General features: G+C 48.0%; 2 protein-coding genes across 5 annotated transcripts in view; one reads left to right on the top strand and one right to left on the bottom strand.

Moving 5' to 3' along the window:
- The first annotated feature begins 8116 nt into the window (after positions 1-8116).
- On the top strand, positions 8117-11279 carry HSD17B10 (hydroxysteroid (17-beta) dehydrogenase 10). Of its 2 annotated transcripts, none has more exons than XM_011970365.1 (6): positions 8117-8175; positions 8650-8814; positions 10127-10291; positions 10422-10550; positions 10632-10740; positions 10944-11279. In XM_011970365.1, the coding sequence occupies exons 1-6, from the start codon at positions 8149-8151 to the stop codon at positions 11132-11134; spliced, it is 786 nt and encodes a 261-aa protein (XP_011825755.1). In that variant the 5' UTR covers positions 8117-8148; the 3' UTR covers positions 11135-11279. The 2 variants fall into 2 exon arrangements, with proteins under 2 accessions (XP_011825755.1, XP_011825756.1); XM_011970366.1 differs by having other exon boundaries at positions 10632-10713; positions 10944-11275.
- A 140-nt stretch (positions 11280-11419) lies between these two features.
- RIBC1 (RIB43A domain with coiled-coils 1) overlaps positions 11420-18548 on the bottom strand; it is a 12067-nt gene continuing 4938 nt past the window's right edge. For 2 of the 3 annotated variants that reach the window (XM_011970360.1, XM_011970361.1), the window contains exons 3-8: positions 16463-16579; positions 14446-14527; positions 13899-14243; positions 12564-12682; positions 11742-12136; positions 11425-11625 (exon numbers count right to left, since the gene is read on the bottom strand). In XM_011970360.1, coding sequence (XP_011825750.1) covers positions 11544-11625; positions 11742-12136; positions 12564-12682; positions 13899-14243; positions 14446-14527; positions 16463-16579 — 1140 coding nt within the window. In that variant the 3' untranslated portion in view covers positions 11425-11543. Of the gene's footprint in view, positions 12137-12563; positions 12683-13898; positions 14244-14445; positions 14528-16462; positions 16580-18548 lie in introns of all 3 variants that reach the window. The other variant, XM_011970362.1, reaches the window with a different exon arrangement.

Below are 18548 nucleotides of genomic sequence, written 5' to 3'. Positions count from 1 at the left end.
CCTCCGAGCCAAACACATTCACTCCCCTCCGTCTTCTGGTTTTTAGTCCCCGCCAGGGGACCACACAGGTGAGTCCAGGCGAAAGGAGCAACCACAACTGCCGGGCCACCTCTACTCCGCGCCAAACGAAAGCGCCCCAGGGGCGCCGCACGTTACCGCCCTCTGTGACCTGTCGCTGTCACACACCGAGTGAGTGTGAGAAGACGAGACCTCGGGAGAAGGAGGGCGACAGCGGGCACCAACATACACAAGTCCTTCATCCATAGCTCCTAACAGCCACCCGCTATGGGCCGGGCCTCCGGCCTCCCAACTGCCAGCTCCACTGGAGACACTCCAGTCGCACTGGGAGCGCCGTGTGAGCAAGACACGCATGCGCGGGCAGTACCTCCACTGGCGAGCCGTCTGACCCCGCTGGGGACCTGGCAGGGGTGGGGAGCGCATGCGCAGATGCCGCGCACCGCTCCCAAAACACTGGGTATGGGTGGCAGCTAGACTCTGGACCTGTGGATCTCGGTGCCCGCTGTCGCCCTCCTTCTTCTCCCGGGTCTCATCTTCTTACGCTCACTCGGTCAGGTCTATAGTATAGCCTGGTACTGGAGTCTTAGTGTGAAGTCCTTCCGTTTAATCAGCAGTCCCTCTAATATAGAAAATGAATGAGTGAATAGCAAACATGGTAAATCTAAGGTGACTTTGCTTAAAGCGGGGGAGGCCAGTACATCGCCACCCTACCCTTGGTTCCGGAGCAGGCGTCTTCTCTTCCTCACCTGGAAGTGGCGGAAAAAAAAGAACTTGTCTTCTGCCCGTGCCCGATCAGGGGCTCCCCACTGCACCCCACACCCACGCCTTTGGGACAGTCTCACATGGCGAAAGTGGCCTAGGGTGGAGGGCACGGCACTAAGCACGACCGTGACTACTGACTGACCGCTTTTTATAGCCCAGGCACCTTGGAGACATGATTCGTTTCGGATAAGTCAAGTATTCATATTCCCACTTCACAGTGGAGGAAATTGAGGCTGACCCCAAAGCTGCCCCTTTAGTGGGTGCGCGATCAAGACTTATCACATAAACTGCCTTTAAGGGATGGCACCACCACCCCGCGGGTCCCCTACTTCTGGTTGTTGCCCAATCACACTGGCAGGGGTTTCACTGGCAGCTGCAGCCCCGCCCGGCTGACTCATCTTCCCCAATGCCATTTAATTCTGTTCCAAGTCTTTCCTAACTCGACCTTGGCAGGCGCGGAGCGGAAGGGATTATTGTCCTCCCGATTTGGGGCTGGGGGAGTTGGAAAACTAGTCTAACTCCTGGGCTGGAGAGCTAGGAAGCCCAAGAGGGCCAAGCCCTGGGTGTCTGCCTCTGACGACAAGCAGGGTAGAGGCCCTCGGTTAGCAGGATGGATGCTGAGGAGTCTGGGAAGGAGAAGAATGGCTCAGCGCGGCTTGCCTGAGCCTCCCTCCTCCCAGTACCCAGCCCCTGCTGGCGGCGGCTGTCACTCCTCGCTGTGGTGCCAGCTGGCTCCCGCTTCCTCGCCTTCATTTCTACCTGCTTGCTCTCCTGCCTTCCTTCGGGCTTTTCACATCCTCTTCTTTTCCTCTCTTGCTCCCCTCCTGTTTGCCTTTCTCGACTTTCATATCGCCAGAAGATGGTCGTCTCCCTCCCGTTTCTCCCCACTCCGAATAAAAAACAGAAAACCCAACTGGTCCTATACTGGCTTCCCTAAGTCCACAGATGACTCCTGGCTTTCTAGCTCACCTGCCTGGGGGGATGTGTAAACCATGAGGTGATTTTTCCAAGACTGTGAAGGGAAGGTGGATACAAGCGGAACTGACACTGTATACTGATCACAACACTTACTGATTCCACCGGAAAATACAGGTTTATTGCTGTGTCACACATATGCATTCATTCACTCAGCAAACACTGCCATCTGTTCTATGCCAGCCTCTCTGTGTTGCATAGCAAGGATACAGAGATCAGAATAGATCCCCAGTCTCTCAGGTGGGTAAGTGTTGGTTCAGAGCTGTGGGACCCTCAGAAAGGGCATCTCACCATCCTGGGGGTTATCTGTGGGGTAGGATTGCCACATTTAGCAAATAAAAATACAGGGTGCCCACAAGTCTGAATTTCAGATAAATAACAAATAGTTTTACAATATAAGCATGTCCCAAAGATTGCATGGGATTACTTACACAAAAAATTATTCGGCCGGGCGCAGTGGCTCATACCTGTAATCCCAGTACTTTGGGAGGCCGAGGTGGGTGGATCATCTGAGGTCAACAGTTCGAGACCAGCCTGACCAACATGATGAAACTCTGTTTCTACTAAAAATACAAAAATTAGCCGAGTGTGGTGGTGGGCACCTGTAGTCCCAGCTACTAGGAAGGCTGAGGCAGGAGAATTGCTTGAATCCAGGAGGAGAAGGTTGCAGTGAGCTGAGATCATGCCACTGCACTCCAGCCTGAGTGACAGAGCGGGATTCTGTCTCAAAAAAAAAAAAAAAATTCATTGTTTATCTGAAATTCAAATTTAATTACTGAGCATCCTATACCTCATCTGGCAACACTACTGTGGGGGTATCAAGTAGTGTGTTGTTACTGGAAAGTATCATGTTATAGAGGCCAAAGTTAGCCAGCAGCCATTGGATTATGGAAAGCCTTAAAAGTGAGGAGGTGGAGGCCGGGCGTGGTGGCTCACGCCTGTAATTTCAGCACTTTGGGAGGCCGAGGTGGGCAGATCACTTGAGGTCAGGAGTTCGAAACCAGCCTGGCCAACATGGTGAAACCCTGTCTCTACTAAATTTACAAAAATTAGCCGGGTGTGGTCGTGGGCGCCTGTAGTCCCAGCTACTCCAGAGGCTGAGGTATGAGAATCGCTTGAACCCTGGAGGTGGAGGCTGCAGTGAGTGGAGATTTTGCCACTGCACTCCTGCCTGGACGACAGAGGAAGACTCCCCACCCCGCAAAAAAAAAAAAAAAAAACAAGTGAAGAGGGGGCACTAAAGGAGTTTGAAAGCAAGTGATAACAATAAAAATTGGGTTTTAGGAAGAGGCTTCTGCTGGTTTCTTGGATGATCCTTTTAAGAGCAACAACAGTGGAGTCTGACCAGTTGCAATTGTACAGGCAAGAGATTTTGGATGGTGATAATAGGAAAGTAGGAGGGAGGAGGTGCCAGATTCAAAAAGTATGTAGGAGTTAAATCAGCAGGACTTGGCAGTTGCTTAGATGGGGTGAAGAGGGCGTGAGTCCCAGGATCTGGCTTGGGTATCTAGGAAGTTAGTACGGCAACCAATTGAGATACAGCAGTTTTAGGGGGCAATGATTGAGTTTAATTTAGGACATCTGGTGTAGAGGGCCAGCAAATTATTTGCTATATGATTCTGAAGTTCAGTGGAGAAGATGAGCTCAAAGTAGAGACTGGGAAGTCCTCAGCAGAGAGGGAGTATTGAAACCAGGAGATGGATAAGCTCCCCAGAGAGGGGGCAGAAGAAAAAGAACCCAGGGAGGAGACAAAAGACTTTGACACTAAGAGAGATCAGATTTTCATTATTATGGTTGTTGCATATCTCTCAAAATAACATCACTATTTCAAAAATCATGGTCATCACTAGACCTGTTGATAGAGCTTGCTATTTAATGTGTCAATAAAGAAGCACATATATTAACTACATTACAAATGCGTTTCTTATTATTTTGAAAATTGTACCCCAATATAATTGGTTTCTTTTGTAATCCTACTTATAAGACTCATGCATCAGGGGAGTATGAGAAACCAGGAGAATCAGGCTTCCTGGAAGCCAAGTGGGAGTTTCTAGGAAGAGCGAGTGATGAATATGTCAAATGCATCTAGAAAGGTCTGATTACACAAGGCCTGAAAAGTGGCAGTTGATTTAGGCAACAGTAAAGTCATCATAACCTGAGGCTGTCATCCTTCAGGCTCATTCAGCCATCAGCCCCATTTATTCAAGTAGCAAACACTCAGCCAACATGCGTCCTCAGTATCCTCTCAAACGCTCGCCACAGTAATTTTCACGTCCCCTGCAGTCCTTCAGCGTTTAAACCAATCATTCAGATTGTGCCCCTGTTCACTCAGAAATGACAGGCTCTGTATAATCATCACTTGGGGTTCTTTTTTTCCCCTCACACAAATGACGATGTAATTGAGATTCTTTATATTTGTCAATGTCACCTCAGAGCCAGCTGGAACCAGTGCAGCTCTGTCTTTGCAGAGGTAACAGCAGGTGTCCACAAGAGTTAAATGGGTTATCTTGTGGTTTTTCTCTCCCAGGAGTGAAGACCACCCAGGAGTAAAGACCACCTTTGTTTTTCTCTGTTCCCTGGAAGGGCTAATTTGACACAATGCTGCGTGTTGCTTGTTCTGGTGTCCTTGTTGGGCCCCTTTGCGCACCTCTGGCCCTCAGGTTCGCATGAGATATGCATCCAAACTGTTGAGTATGTGCATGTAAAGGTTGACATCACTTTATTCCCTATTTGTGTGTGTGTGTGTGTGTGTGTGTGTGTGTGTGGAGACAGGGTCTTGCTATGTTGCCCAGGCTGGTCTCAAACTCCTGGGCTCAAGACATCCTCCTGCTTCAGCCTCCCAAAATGTTAGGATTACAGGTGTAAACCACTGCACTCAGCCCCTATTCCCTATTTTCTAATTGTTTTGAGACAGAGGTGCATGCAATCAAGAGAGAGGATGCTCAATGGCAGAAATCCCCAAGAAAGTGGGAGGGGCTGGGACACAAAACCCAGTGGAAGGGTGAGCCCTAAACAGGACTTCTCTGAGACCCGAGGAAAGGATGGTGTGGGTGGGAGACAATTTTGGAGGTGGCAAGAGAGAAGTATTCACTAATGGCTTCCATTTGCTCTAAAAACAGTTATTTTAATTGTGCAGCCCTCAGAACGAAAAGAAGTTCAGAGCGCTCTCTCTAAACACAGTTCTTAACCCACAATCCAAAGACCCCTGAGGAGTCAGTGAATAGAATTCAAAGAGCCCATGGACTTGGATAGAGGGGAAATTGCATCATTATTTTCACTATTGCTAACAGAAATATAGCATATCTTTCTAGGGGATGTGGGTAACAAACTGCAGTAATACTAGCATCTGTGACTTTGACACTAAGAGAGATCAGATTTTCATTATTATGGTTGTTGCATATCTCTCAAAATAACATCACTATTTCAAAAATCATGGTCGTCACTAGACCTGTTGATAGAGCTTGCTATTTAATGTGTTAATAAAGAAGTACATATATTAACTACATTACAGATGTGTTTCTTATTATTTTGAAAATTGTACCCCAATATGATTGGTTTCTTTTGTAATCCTACTTATAAGACTCATGCATTATTCTGGGAAGGGATTCCTCAGACTTCGCCAAACTGCCACAGGTGTCCATAGCATAGAAAAGGATGAGAAACACTGCTCTGAAGAGTAACCATAGCTAACATTTATATAGCTCTTGCTAAAGACCAAGCACTGTTCCAATACCTTTTAAAATATATAGTTGTTAACTCATTTATTCCTAACAACTCTACGAATAGTCATTTGATTATACTCATTTTACAGAAGAGGAAACTGAGGCACATCTGTTAAGTAACTTATCCAGGGTCGTTCGGCTAGTAAATAATAGAGCTGAGGCTGGGTGCGATGGCTCATGCCTGTAATCCCAGCACTTTGGGAGGCCGAGGCAGGGCGGATCACCTGAGGTCAGGAGATCGAGACCAGACTGGCCAACATGGTAAAATACCGTCTCTATTAAAAATACAAAAATTAGCCGGGGGTGGTGGTCCATGCCTGTAATCTCAGCTACTCTGGAGGCTGAGGCAGGAGAATCGCTTGAACCCGGGAGGTGGAGGTTGCAGTGAGCCAAGATGCGCCACTGCACTCCAGCCTGGGCAGCAGAGTGAGACTACATCTCAAAAAAAAAATAAAATAAAATAAAAATAAATAAATAAATAAATAAATAAAAGTGGTAGAGGGGAAGAGATCCAAGACAACTTGAGAACATGGTCAGAGAGAGAAAAGATGGTGTGTAGATGCTGGGGAGGGCAGGAGGTTATTCCAGGGAATGACAAGTGCAATAATGTGGCCTGGACGTGTGGTTAGAGAGGAGGTGAAGGCTTCCGGAGTTGGGCAGGTGAAAGAATCATGAAACTGGGCCTGGAAATTCTTCCAAGGTTAATTCATTAATTCATTTATTTAACACATTTGTTTTAAGTGTCTTCTACACGCCAAGCAGTGTTCTTGGCATTGGGTGAACCAGCTGAACAAGCCCCTGGTGCCATGGGGCTTACCTTCCAGCAGGGGGAGAACTACACAAACAAGGCCAGGTTAGAGGAGCGTGCAGGCTCACAAGCCTGTAGGCACAATCCTGCAATGCCAAAAGTTCTGAAAGCGTAAGGTTGTTTTTTCATACTTTGGAGCCCAAACTCAATAGGTGACAAAACCTGACCTGCAGTAGTGTGAGGCTATTTATAGTCTTTATTCACACTTGGTGTGAATTTTCATATCTTTCACTTCAGAAATATTAATGATTCATTACCATGCTCCAGGCCTTTCTCAATAAATATATAATATAGACTATATAAAGAGTTATGTTTGACTAGTTTTTTTAAAGAGTTATGTAATATCAGTTACATGTCTTCCTTTCTCAAACTGAAAAAAACTCTGAATTCCACAGCACATCTGGCCCTAAGGCTGGAAAATGGATTATGGATATGCAAGTGCTATGAAGAGAATTCAAATATGCAATGGGATAGTGTCTAGGTGGCTACAGTTTGAATATTTAGGGAGGACCCCTCTGGGAAGGTGATATTTAAGCTTAGTTCTGAATGAAAAAAAAAATAAAGGCAGTCATACAAAGATCAGGGGAGAGCATTCCAAGCAGAGGGAGCAGCTAATGCAAAGATGAACACAAAGGAGGCCACTGTGGCTACAGCATATTAGGCTGGATGAAGAGTGCTATAAATTGATGGAAGTACTTCATGTAGATAGGAAAATTGTGAGTCCGGTGTGCTAAACCCTTTGGTAAATACTGCATAGTGATTATGAGTGTGGTGGCTGTCAACAACTAGAAGGCCTGGAGGGGAATCTTCCTGGGTGAGAAAGCAGGTGGGGGGAGATATTTCAGATAGAGAAAACATAAAGCAGTTATGAGGCTGAAATGGTAGGCTAAGATTTATGGCCTCAAGACCTTGGTTTGAGGAAAAGTATAGAAGGAAGACAGATTAGATATCTGGGGCTCAAGACTCTAATGACATAGCTTCTGGTAGCTGGCTGAAAGATGTTCTAGGATGACCAAGACCTGGGTCTTAAATAATAGTCTCCGGTTGAAGTCCAATCTGCAGTGTGTGATCTGGGCTTTTGGACTTAAAATAAATTAGACAAAGATAGAGGACAGTAGCAACGCCTGAACTGATGAAAGATGTTTTTGCCTCTTTAGGTTTGTGCTTCTCAGCAGCTGTCCTAGAATGTCTGTCTCCAAGCGTCTCTCTTAGCGGCTCTCCACATTCATCTCTCTGTGATCCTATCTGGCATCTCTCTTCCTATCTATCTCGGCCTCAACATATTTCTCTTTACATGGCTCTCTCTCTGTAACTCAGATTCCTCATCTTTGGATCTCCTTGTCTGAATGTCCCAGAATCTGGTTCCGTCCATTCGTCTGTGTCTGTACTGTAATTCTCTTTCTCCAACTGGACTGTACCCTCCTGGAAGGCATGAATCTTTTATTATTCCTCTGGGTATCTCAGGTGCCCCGCACACAGTCTAGCATATAGGAGTCTCAAATACATTCATACTCGAAGGCAGGCTTTTTCAGAGGAGAAAGGCACCCGTTCTCAATATCCACCCCTCTTCCCCCACGCGGAGCGGGCCACTTGCCAAAAGGTCACCTAGAGAGTAGGGCGAGGGGTGTTGTGGTATTGTACTGCTGCTATTGGTCTCTTTCCCCAGCTGAAATAACTCTCTGGGGATACCTTAGCAGGAGGAATTCGCCCTCTGACCAAGGTACTAAGGTACCAGGCCACGCCCCCACGTCTCACGCGGCAGCGGCAGACGCCCCGCTCCATCGCAACCGCCCCTTCCGCCGCTTCGCCTCGGCCAATCAGCGAGCGCCTGCGCCCCCATCCGGTGGAGTGGCCAGCGACAAGATGGCAGCAGCGTGTCGGAGCGTGAAGGTAGGTTCTTTGCCTCTGTTGCTTGCCTTCCTTTACGGGCCGGGTCAGCGCGGCCGTGAAACTAGGAGAAAGAGATCGGTTTCGGGGGAAAGGGTGATGCTTATGTAGGCCTGGTATTGTGGCCGTTGGGCTCAGGAGGTGAAAGTAAACACTCCGCGGCTCACCTATCTATCTATCTATCTATCTATCTATCTATCTATCTATCTATGTATCTATGTATCTATCTATCTATCTATCTATCTATCTATCTATCTATCTATCTAGGGTCACGGGACGGGCTGTCTGGGGATGAGATTCCCCCTGCCCCCGAGGTCCCAACGGTGAGGAGAAGCGGCACACCTGGTTTACCCGCAGGGGTGACCACTACCGCTCCCCTCCCCCCTTCTCCTCAGAAGGCTGGAGAACAGGCAGGTGACAGCGTGGGGATGGTATGGTCAATGTAACAGCTGACCCTGACCGTGTCGCTTTTGACAGGGCCTGGTGGCGGTAATAACCGGAGGAGCCTCGGGCCTGGGCCTGGTCACGGCGGAGCGACTGGTGGGGCAGGGAGCCTCCGCTGTGCTTCTGGACCTGCCCAACTCGGGTGGGGAGGCCCAGGCCAAGAAGTTAGGAAACAACTGCGTTTTCGCCCCAGCTGACGTAAGTGGGGTCACCTCTCCTTTCCCAGGGTGTGCATGAGGTCACCAATACCGGCCTGGGAACCTGTGGGGGTCCCTCCCATAAGGGTCTGCTCTATGGGGCCGGTGGACCCATCTCCTTGTCTCTTTTGGCCTGAGCCTTCAAGCACTGTGAGACCACCTGTGATAAGGATTCTCTAAAGCTGGGATTCACAACAATGGGGATGGGGATTGGACATAACAATCTCCTGGAGGAGTTATGTATGATTTGAAAATGCATATTGTGCCTTGTAATTTTATATTTACAAAGTCAAAAAACTTGTTTTCATGAAACAAACTACAGAAAGTAAAACTTGATGAATCATCTTAGCAGGTAAGGTTACAAAAAAGCTAGTTTATCTTCCTATCAATAATTCTCACAACAGGGTTATTTTTATTTTTGAGATGGAGTCTCGCTGTGTCGCCCAGGCTAGAATGCAGTGGCACAATCTCAGCTCCTTGCAACCTCCACCTTCTGAGTTCAAGCGATTTTCCTGCCTCAACCTCCCAAGTAGCTGGGATTACAGGCACCCGCCACCACGCCCAGCTAAGTTTTTTTTGTATTTTTAGAAGAGATGGGGTTTCACCATGTTGGCCAGGCTGGTCTTGAACTGCTGATCTCAGGTGATCTGCCTGCCTTGGCATCCCAAAGTACTGGGATTACAGGTGTGAGCCACTGCACACGGCCTCACAACAGGGTTGTATTAGTGCTCTGATCCACAGCAGTTAAGAATCTTCAGGAGCATGTGAATTTATCAAGAGGGTATTGATTTGAAAAATGTTTTGCAACATTGCTCTACATTACCTAACATTTTCACCTTTGACCTACTCTCTCAATTTTTTTTTTTTTTTTTTTTTTTTTGAGACAGAGTCTCACTGTTGCCCAGGCTGGAGTGCAATGGCACGATCTCGGCTCACTGCAACCTCTGCCTCCTGGGTTCAAGCAATTCTTCTGCCTCAGCCTTCCAAGTAGCTGGGATTACAGGCATGTGTCACTATGCCGGCTAATTTTGTATTTTTAGTAGAGACGGGGTTTCACCACATTGGCCAGGCTGGTCTCAAACTCCTGATCTCAAGTGATCCACCCGCCTTGGCCTCCCAGTGCTGAGATTACAGGCATGAGCCACTGCACCCAGCCTCTCTCTCAAGTTTTACAACCTTTTCTCTTGGCCTATCCCTTCTCACAAATCTCTTCTCACCCAAGTACTGGGCATGCCCTGCCCTGCCCTCCCTCAAGTTTAGTGGTGAGAGTGTGTGCTGGGAGATGAATACCTTCTCCACTTCTCCCTTTGAAGGTGACCTCTGAGAAGGATGTGCAAACAGCTCTGGCTCTAGCAAAAGAAAAGTTTGGCCGTGTGGATGTAGCTGTCAACTGTGCCGGCATCGCGGTGGCTATCAAGACATACAACTTAAAGAAGAACCAGGCCCATACCTTGGAAGACTTCCAGCGAGTTCTTAATGTAAGGCCTTGGAAGTTCTCCAGGGATAGTGGGAGTAAGAGGTGTCTGGCTGTGGAGGACCCCAAAGTTTTTAGGGGACAAAGGCTTCTTCTGCCTCAGGTCCTATACTATGTCTCTACCTGTCCTACAGGTGAATCTCATGGGCACCTTCAATGTGATCCGCCTGGTGGCTGGTGAGATGGGCCAGAATGAACCAGACCAGGGAGGCCAACGTGGGGTCATCATCAACACCGCCAGTGTGGCTGCCTTCGAGGGTCAGGTGTGTGGGCAGGGGCAAGACTTATTCCTCCTAAGTGACTTGTTGGGGCCCTCCCACCTATGACCTCTACTCTTTCTCCAGGTTGGACAAGCTGCGTACTCTGCTTCCAAGGGGGGAATAGTGGGCATGACACTGCCCATTGCTCGGGATCTGGCTCCCATAGGCATCCGGGTGATGACCATTGCTCCAGGTAGACATATCCCCTCTCTCCGTCACACCTGGGATTGGGTGGGATCCATGGACAGTTGAGAGGAGAAGGTATTCACCACCTAAGCAGCAGCAGCCTTTTATCTTTGGGCCCCAGGGAAGCACCAAGAAGTAGGGCTAAAGTGAGGAAGAACGAGGTAAATATGAAAGCAAGGGTGAGTCTCTGAATTTGGCTATATTGTTTAGGTCTGTTTGGAACCCCACTGCTGACCAGCCTCCCAGAGAAAGTGCGCAACTTCTTGGCCAGCCAAGTGCCCTTCCCTAGCCGACTGGGTGACCCTGCTGAGTATGCTCACCTGGTACAGGCCATCATCGAGAACCCATTCCTCAATGGAGAGGTCATCCGGCTGGATGGGGCCATTCGTATGCAGCCTTGAAGGGAGAAGGCAGAGAAAACACACGCTCCTCTGCCCTTCCTTCCCCTGGGGTACTACTCTCCAGCTTGGGAGGAAGCCCAGTAGCCATTTTGTAACTGCCTACTAGTTGTCCTTTGTGCCTAATAAAGTCTCTTTTTCTCATAGAGTGTAGGCAGTGTTGTGTGCTAGGGGGCCTGGCATGGGGAAGAAATGTGAAGGCTGTGACAGGGTTGGATGCTCAGAGCTCCAGGGTGGGGTGGGAAAGGCAATACCTTCATAATACTTTTTGTGTCCTGTTACAACACGTGGACTTGATTTTGAGTGAAGAACTTTATTACCTAGGTTAGAAGGTGGGAGTATGCAGCATTTTTCTCTTTGACTCCTAACCGCCTGTGAGCTTGATGAAGGAGAAGAGATAAACATCCTGAACTTAGCGGCTGCTGGTGTTAAACTGCCGGTGATACTGGGCTGTAGGTTGATTGGTATAGATTACTGAATTCAGGTAATCCTGCCTGTGAAAGAAGTCCAGAGATCTCAGCTGACATGCTTTCCCTCTCTCCCTGGTTCCTCACCATCCCTCTTCTCCCTCCCTTGGCATTTATCGCCACCACCACCACCTAGAACTCACTGGGCTTTTTGCTCATTAGCCAGCTGCTGGTTGAAGGAGCCTAGACCCCTTTGAAATACAGCACACAATTCCCTCTCCTGCTCTTCTAGCTCCAGCAATGCCTGGGCTGAACTCATGGTCTGGCTTTTCCATTCAGTATCCAGTGTTTTCTCAGCCTGACGGTGAGCTTCCTTCTTAGAGCGTTGTACTTCCTGCTCTTTCCTGATGGCAGCTCGCTGCTCTGAAGTCATGCCCTTCCAGCAATAGGGCAGGACCCGGTGGGGAGCCGTACGGTGTTGGGCGACCTGGGGGTTTTCAGTCAGTAGGTCACTTTTGCTCTGGTGCCGGATCTCCGCAAGGTTGGCCTTCTGTTCACGCTGACGCTCACAGCGCTGACGCCTAGCCTGCACAGCTGCCTGGTGGAGCCCCCAAATGCAAACATTTGGGTGCCCAACCTCAAGGAACTCTGTCACAGGGGAGGGGGGAACATGGCCCTACTCCTCCATCTCAAGGAAAGAAAGAACACATACTACATGGCCTTTCAATGCCCCTAACGTATGTGTTGGGGATAATGGGCAGGGAACTTCTCTGCCTTCAGGAAACCTTTAGACTGCGAAGCGGAGGATGAGAGGGCAATGTTCTGTTCTCAAGTCATCCTGCTTCTGGAGGTGGGGAGAGGTGACTTGTACCCTAAGAGGGGCCTTTGGTGAAAGGGGAGTACTCAGATGAGAGGGCTGATGCTGATTGAAGAGGGGATATAAGAGGAAGAATGTGGCTAAGGTTCCCCAGGACTTTGTTCAGCAGTTGGGGAGAGCCCAGGGTACTGGATGGCTCAGGCCATACCTGCGCTTTGTTGGCGTTGGCCATGGCACACATCATGGCCGCACGACAGGACTCCTCCAGCCTGGCCAGATGGGTGGCCTGCGCGTCCATGGCGAGGCGCAGCTGGTTACTGAGCGCATCTACACAGAGAAATATGGCCGGGGTACTGTACTGGCTTGCTCCATTCCTGTTTCACTCATCCAGCCATTTGTTCAGCAAGTTTTGTGTTTGTGTGTGTACAAATGTTTAGGAGGGGGGTAGTGTCTGAGTTGTAGGGATGTGGAAGGAACTACTTCCACATCCCTTGGCTAGGAACAGCCAAGGTGCAGCAACAAGGATTTCTCAAGTGCATAACTAAAAGATGCCTCCAATGGACCTGGGTCCCAATGTCAGCTCTGTTGCTTCTGAGCTGTGTGATTTTGGGTAAATCATTTCATATCTCTGAATCTCAGTCTAAGGGCCATGTGTTGGGTTCTAATGATACCATTGAATTAAATCCTATCCTCAGATAACTCCCTGATCAAACTAGATAGACCACAATCTGGCAAGAGCAATGGCAGGGATGTACACAGGGTATTAAGAGGATTTTGGGTGGTGGAAAAGAGGAAGGTTTCCAGGAAGAGGTGATCCTTGAAATACATTTTGTATACAGGCTAAAAGAGCAAAGGGCATTCCAGGCTGAGGGCATGGCATGAGCAAAGGTACTGACAATTTGTTTCTGCTTCAGCCACACTGAGCTCCTTGCTGTTCCTAAGACCTGTCAGACACTGTATGGGAGATGGGTAGACATGAAAGAGATGGTTCATCTTCAGTAGTCGGACATTTTAGGGAGAAGACAGATATTAAACAAATACTTTAACAATTAGCTACAACTAAAAAGTAGTCCAACAGAACAGAGTGCTGTAACAGGGTAGATGTGAAGGGTGAACAGTGCAAGCAGGTTAAGACATGGTCCTTACCCTTGAAGGGCTTCTTCTAATGGAAGAAAAGGATGTGGCCACAGATAATATCATAATAGTAGCTACTCTATGTGTTATAGATTATTATTCTCATTTTAAAGATGAAGAAACTGAAGCACAGAAGGGAAAATCCATTTGCCCAAACCAGCTAGTAAGCGGCAGAGCCATTAGATCTGTCTCCAGGTAAGAGTGCCAAACTAATCAAGAACAATGCTACACTGTCAGTTACTGAAGGAAGTCAGGGAGGTTGGGGTCTGCACAACCTAACATTTCAGCACCAACCCTATGGATAATTGGACCTCCCCACACAGTTCTGGTCCCCTGGGTGCTGTACTCAGCTTAGGACAGATCCCCACTAGGCCTCAGGTCTCGGAGTCTGGAGGGTCGGGCTGCTTACCTGCACAATTCTCATCAACCTTGGCTTGCTGTTGCTCCTGCTGCTGCCTTTCCAAGTTGTACCTGAACTGCCCCTGCTGCATTCTCAGCCGTGTGGCCCTGTCTAGGTCTTCCCCAGAGAAGTACTGCAGGCTGGCTGGACCAGGATAGGTATTACTGTAACTAAGATAGGTTGGAAGCCCCTTCCAGACTTGGTCTGGATCCCAAAGACTAAATTCACGCCCGTTCTTGAGCTGCTGCTTCTGCTCCCGAAACTCCTGGACTTTCTTGGCCAGCCGACGTGTTCGATCTGCCTCTTCCTTCTCTAACATCTGGACTACCACATCATACTGCACCTGGCTGGTACCTGGGGGTGGTGAGCAAGGATATGGAGAAGATACCCCAGGAGGGACAGAGTCCACTTAGCATGGCCTCTACTCTCAAGGTCCATCCGGTTTGTCCCACCACCCCAGGGCCTCAGGCCACACTCAGAGGCAGAACTGCCCTACCTCAGCCCAGTCGAGCTCTTTCTTTACACCCTTGTCTGGCCCCTGGCTTTGGGCTTTTACCATAAGCTGCCTCCTTGCTTCTTTCTGCTGCTTCCCGACGCTTTCGGTCTCCCACCTGGTTGTTCAGGGCCTGGACATCCACCTGATCCCAAAGAAAGGAGCACAATCAGAGTAGGGGCCCAGCAGGGGGCCTTCAATGTCCTACCACAAACTTCTTAGAACTTACCTGTTTCAGAATCCTCCTGTAGCTCCCCAGTACCTACTGGATAAAGTTCTAGCTCCTGAGCATGGTTTGCAAGCCTCTCCATGGTCTAGCCTCTGCTTCCTTCTCTGGCCTCATCTCTTAGTACCCTCTTCCCCTGTCCCACCTTACCCTTCTGAGCTGTGCTTACAGTTCCCTGAATATCTTAGGCTGTTTTGAACCAATAGCCTTTGCTCAAGCTGCTCCCTCCACTTGAAACATTTTCCTCCCTTCTTTACACAAATCCCAATTCATCCTTCGAGACCAGCTCAGCCTTCACCTTCCTGACCCCTCAGGTAGGTTCTACTCCCATAGAATCTAGAACCCACTGTCTACATTATATTGAAGTTCGCCTCTCTGTATTCTCTCCTCCACCAGACTGTGAGCCCTTTCAGGGCCTTAGCCATTTCTGTATCCCCACTGCCCAACACAGTGCTAGGCACAGAACAGGCCCCGAGGAAATGCTTGTCAGCTTGTCAGCTGGATCTCAATCAGACCGCTAATACTGTAGCCAATTTCTTAAGGCAGGCACTATGAACTGGTTTTCAAAGCTGCCACTGTGTGTTAATACCCACCTGACTTCCTTCAGCCTCATTTTACAGAAAAGGAGCCTGGGGCTCAGAGAAGATAGGTGATTTATCCAAAGCTACACACACAACAGTCAGCAGACCTGGCCTTAAATAGTTACGGGGTCTTTTCCAGAATACCATGCTGCATCCCCCCTCTATCCACTCACCTAACAATCTTTTGTTTCTTTTTTTTTTTTTTTTTTTGAGACGGAGTCTTGCTCTGTGCCCCAGGCTGGAGTGCAGTGGCGCGATCTCGGCTCACTGCAAGCTCCGCCCCCCCAGGTTCACGCCATTCTCCTGCCTCAGCCTCCCGAGTAGCTGGGACTACAGGCGCCCGCCACCTCGCCCGGCTAATTTTCTTGTATTTTTAGTAGAGACGGGGTTTCACCGTGTTAGCCAGGATGGTCTCGAGCTCCTGACCTCATGATCCGCCCGTCTCGGCCTCCCAAAGTGCTGGGATTACAGGCTTGAGCCACCGCGCCCGGCCATTGTTTCTTAAACTATCAATATTTTCTCTTTATTTTGATTATAATTCATTTATCACATTTCAAAATCATACAAAAAGGAATACAGTTTAGTGAGGAGTAAGTGTCCCTCCCATCTCTGTCTCTCAGCCTGGTTAACAGTTTCTTAACATAGCCTTGCAGAGATAGTTTAGGTATATGCAGTAATTTTGAGACAGGGTCTCACTCTGCTGCTCAGGCTGGAGTGCAACGTTGTGATCTCGGCTCACTGCAACCTCCTCCTCCTGGATTCAAGTGATTCTTGTGCCTCAGCCTCCCAAGTAGCTGGGATTACAGGCATGCACCACCACGCCCAGCTAATTTTTGTATTTTCAGTAGATACAGGGTTTCACCATGTTGGCCAGGCTGGTCTCAAACTCCTGACCTCATGTGATCTGCTCGCCTCAGCCTCCCAAAGTGCTGGGATTACAGGTGTGAGCCACTGCACCCGGACTCCAAATATTCTTTAGGCCTCTTTTAGCTCCATGTTGCCTGTCCCAAGAACCAGGTCACATGGCCCAGAGCTGACTGGAGAAGGGTCAGCCGTCTCCCCTAGTCTCTTCCCCTGCACTGACCCATCCTTCTTCCCAAGCTCTTTCCAGGCCTGTAGGGGTGGGTGCCTTCTCTCCCTTTCCTTCCTTTCTCACCCTAGGGGCCTGCTTGAATCAGGGGAAGGGCTATCATGGGCACTGCTACACATTCCTCTCCAGGTGTAAGAGTGAGGTGGCCCTGATCCCGAGCAACAGTCCCTACTACCCACTCACCCCTATGACTCGGTTCCGCACATTGAAGAATCGGTTTTGTCGCTCTTTTTCTCGATTTCTTCTGGCCTCGATGGCTGCTGCTTCCTTGGTATCTGTTGACCGGTTTATGTTATACATCTGGAGCAAAAGGGAGGTGGAATGGCCCATCAGTGCCAACCACCATCTTTGACTACACGCCACCCCCATTCCTTTCTCCCTATAATATTTCAGCAGTTACTGATTCCTACTGATTTTACTTCCTGATATATTTCATATCTGTGCCCCCCATCTCTGCTGTCACCAGCTTAATTCAGGCCTCACAATCTGGTGTCAGGAAATATCTCAGGAGCCTCACTGGGCTCTCTTGCTCCAACGTTACCCTCTCTGCACTGGATTTCTCTACACTGGCTACCAGAGTGATCTTTGGGAAGCAAATCTGACCATGGCACTCCTCAGCATAAAGCTTTTGAAAGCACCTTTAAAGCAAATGGCTCCCCAGTGCTTATAAGGCCCAACCCCTTTGCCAGATTTATAAGGTTCTTCATGATCTGACCCCTGCTCACCTTTCTAAGCCTCAAACACATCTACAACACTCCTTTTTCATTATACTGTACTCAGTTTTCCTTATTTCAGTTAAGTGGCACCACCATTCACCAAGTTGCTCAGGCCAAATCTAGGAGAGATCCTTTAATCCTTCATTTCCCTCACTTCCTCTTCTTTCAAAATAACCCTGGTCCAAGCCACCATCGCCACCTTCCTGAATAACCACAACTGTCTCCATGTTGGTATTCCAGCTTCCTCTATTGACTCCTATAGCCCAATCACAGAAATCAGAAGCAGTTTTCTTTTCTGAAATATATGTCCCCCTCTTTTTTTTTTTTTTTATTACTTTTATTACTTATTTTCTGGTCAAATGAACGGCTAGAAAGCTTAAATTTGCCTGTGTTCTTTCATATTTTGGGAAGCTCACTTTTGGCATGTAACCCAGCCAAAGCTGCAGTCAAAAAAACTTTAGCAAACATAAATCTGATCATGTCTCTCACCGGCTTAAATCCTCCACTAGCTTCCCACTGTACTTAGAATCAGATCCAAACTCCTTACGGTGGGCTTTCAAGATCTAGTTCCTGCACACCTCTCCAATTTGTCTCAAACCACCGTCTCCCTTGCTTACAGTGCTCCAGGCACACTGATCAAGTCCTCCAACACAGTAACTGTTCCCACCCCATGGCCTTTGTATGTGCTGTTCCTTTGTTTGGAGCATGATTCTTTAATTCCTCCTATAGCTATTTGGATCTTTTTGGGGGGTGTGTGTGTGTGTGTGTGTGTGTGTGTGTGTGTGTTCCATTTTGTAACTGAAGTAGTTGATACATACAGGAGAACATATATAACCCATATATGTAAGTTAGGATGCATGATAACATAGAAATCCATGAACTAACTCCCCAGCTAAGAAACAGAACATTATTGGTACCACTGAAGTGTCCTGAGTCTCTTCCCCCTCATCCTTACTCCAAGAGCATTCCACATACTATCGAAAATGTGTTACCATTCCCTCTCTCTCTCACTGTGTTGCCCAGGCTGGTCTTGAACTCCTGGGCTCAAGTGTTCCTCCTGCTTCAGCATCCTAAAGTGCTGAGATTACAGGTGTGAGCCACCTGTAATGCCCGGCCTGACAAGAACATTTTTGATGGAGTTCTGGGGATGAAACTCTGATTGAGGTGGGCTCAAGAGAGACTAGGACTGCAGGACAAACAACTCAGCTAATTTTTTTTTCCCAAGAGAAAAAGACAGAAGGACCTATAAATTTTAAGATTTATATATACAGGGTGGAAGTTTCTCTAGTATATACCTAGGAGTGGAAGTGCTGGATCATAGGGTATATGCATATTTAACTTTACAAGATACTGCTAAAGTTGTTTTTCAAGAAGATAGTAATTTACACTTTCACAATAGTGTATAAAAATTCTAGTCATTACACATTGTCACCAACACTTGGTATACCAGACTTTTACATTTTTGCCAATTTGTGGGTACAAAATTATAATTACTTGTTTTAATTGGAATTTTCCTTAATAAAGTTCTTTTCATGTGTTTTTTTTTTTTTTTT

The sequence above is a fragment of the Mandrillus leucophaeus genome, unplaced genomic scaffold (assembly GCF_000951045.1).
Source record: "Mandrillus leucophaeus isolate KB7577 unplaced genomic scaffold, Mleu.le_1.0 Scaffold946, whole genome shotgun sequence".
NCBI classification, from domain to species: domain Eukaryota; kingdom Metazoa; phylum Chordata; class Mammalia; order Primates; family Cercopithecidae; genus Mandrillus; species Mandrillus leucophaeus.
The sequence above is the reverse complement of the archived record's forward strand: the minus strand, read 5'-3'. Positions and strand labels throughout refer to the sequence as shown.

Bases quoted from the DNA above. Each gene is read 5' to 3' on its own strand.
- HSD17B10 (XM_011970365.1), top strand. From the start codon at position 8,149: ATGGCAGCAGCGTGTCGGAGCGTGAAG. The intron at 10,292-10,421 runs GTAAGGCCTTGG...CCTGTCCTACAG, and splicing joins ACTTCCAGCGAGTTCTTAAT to GTGAATCTCATGGGCACCTT. The intron at 10,551-10,631 runs GTGTGTGGGCAG...CTCTTTCTCCAG, and splicing joins TGGCTGCCTTCGAGGGTCAG to GTTGGACAAGCTGCGTACTC.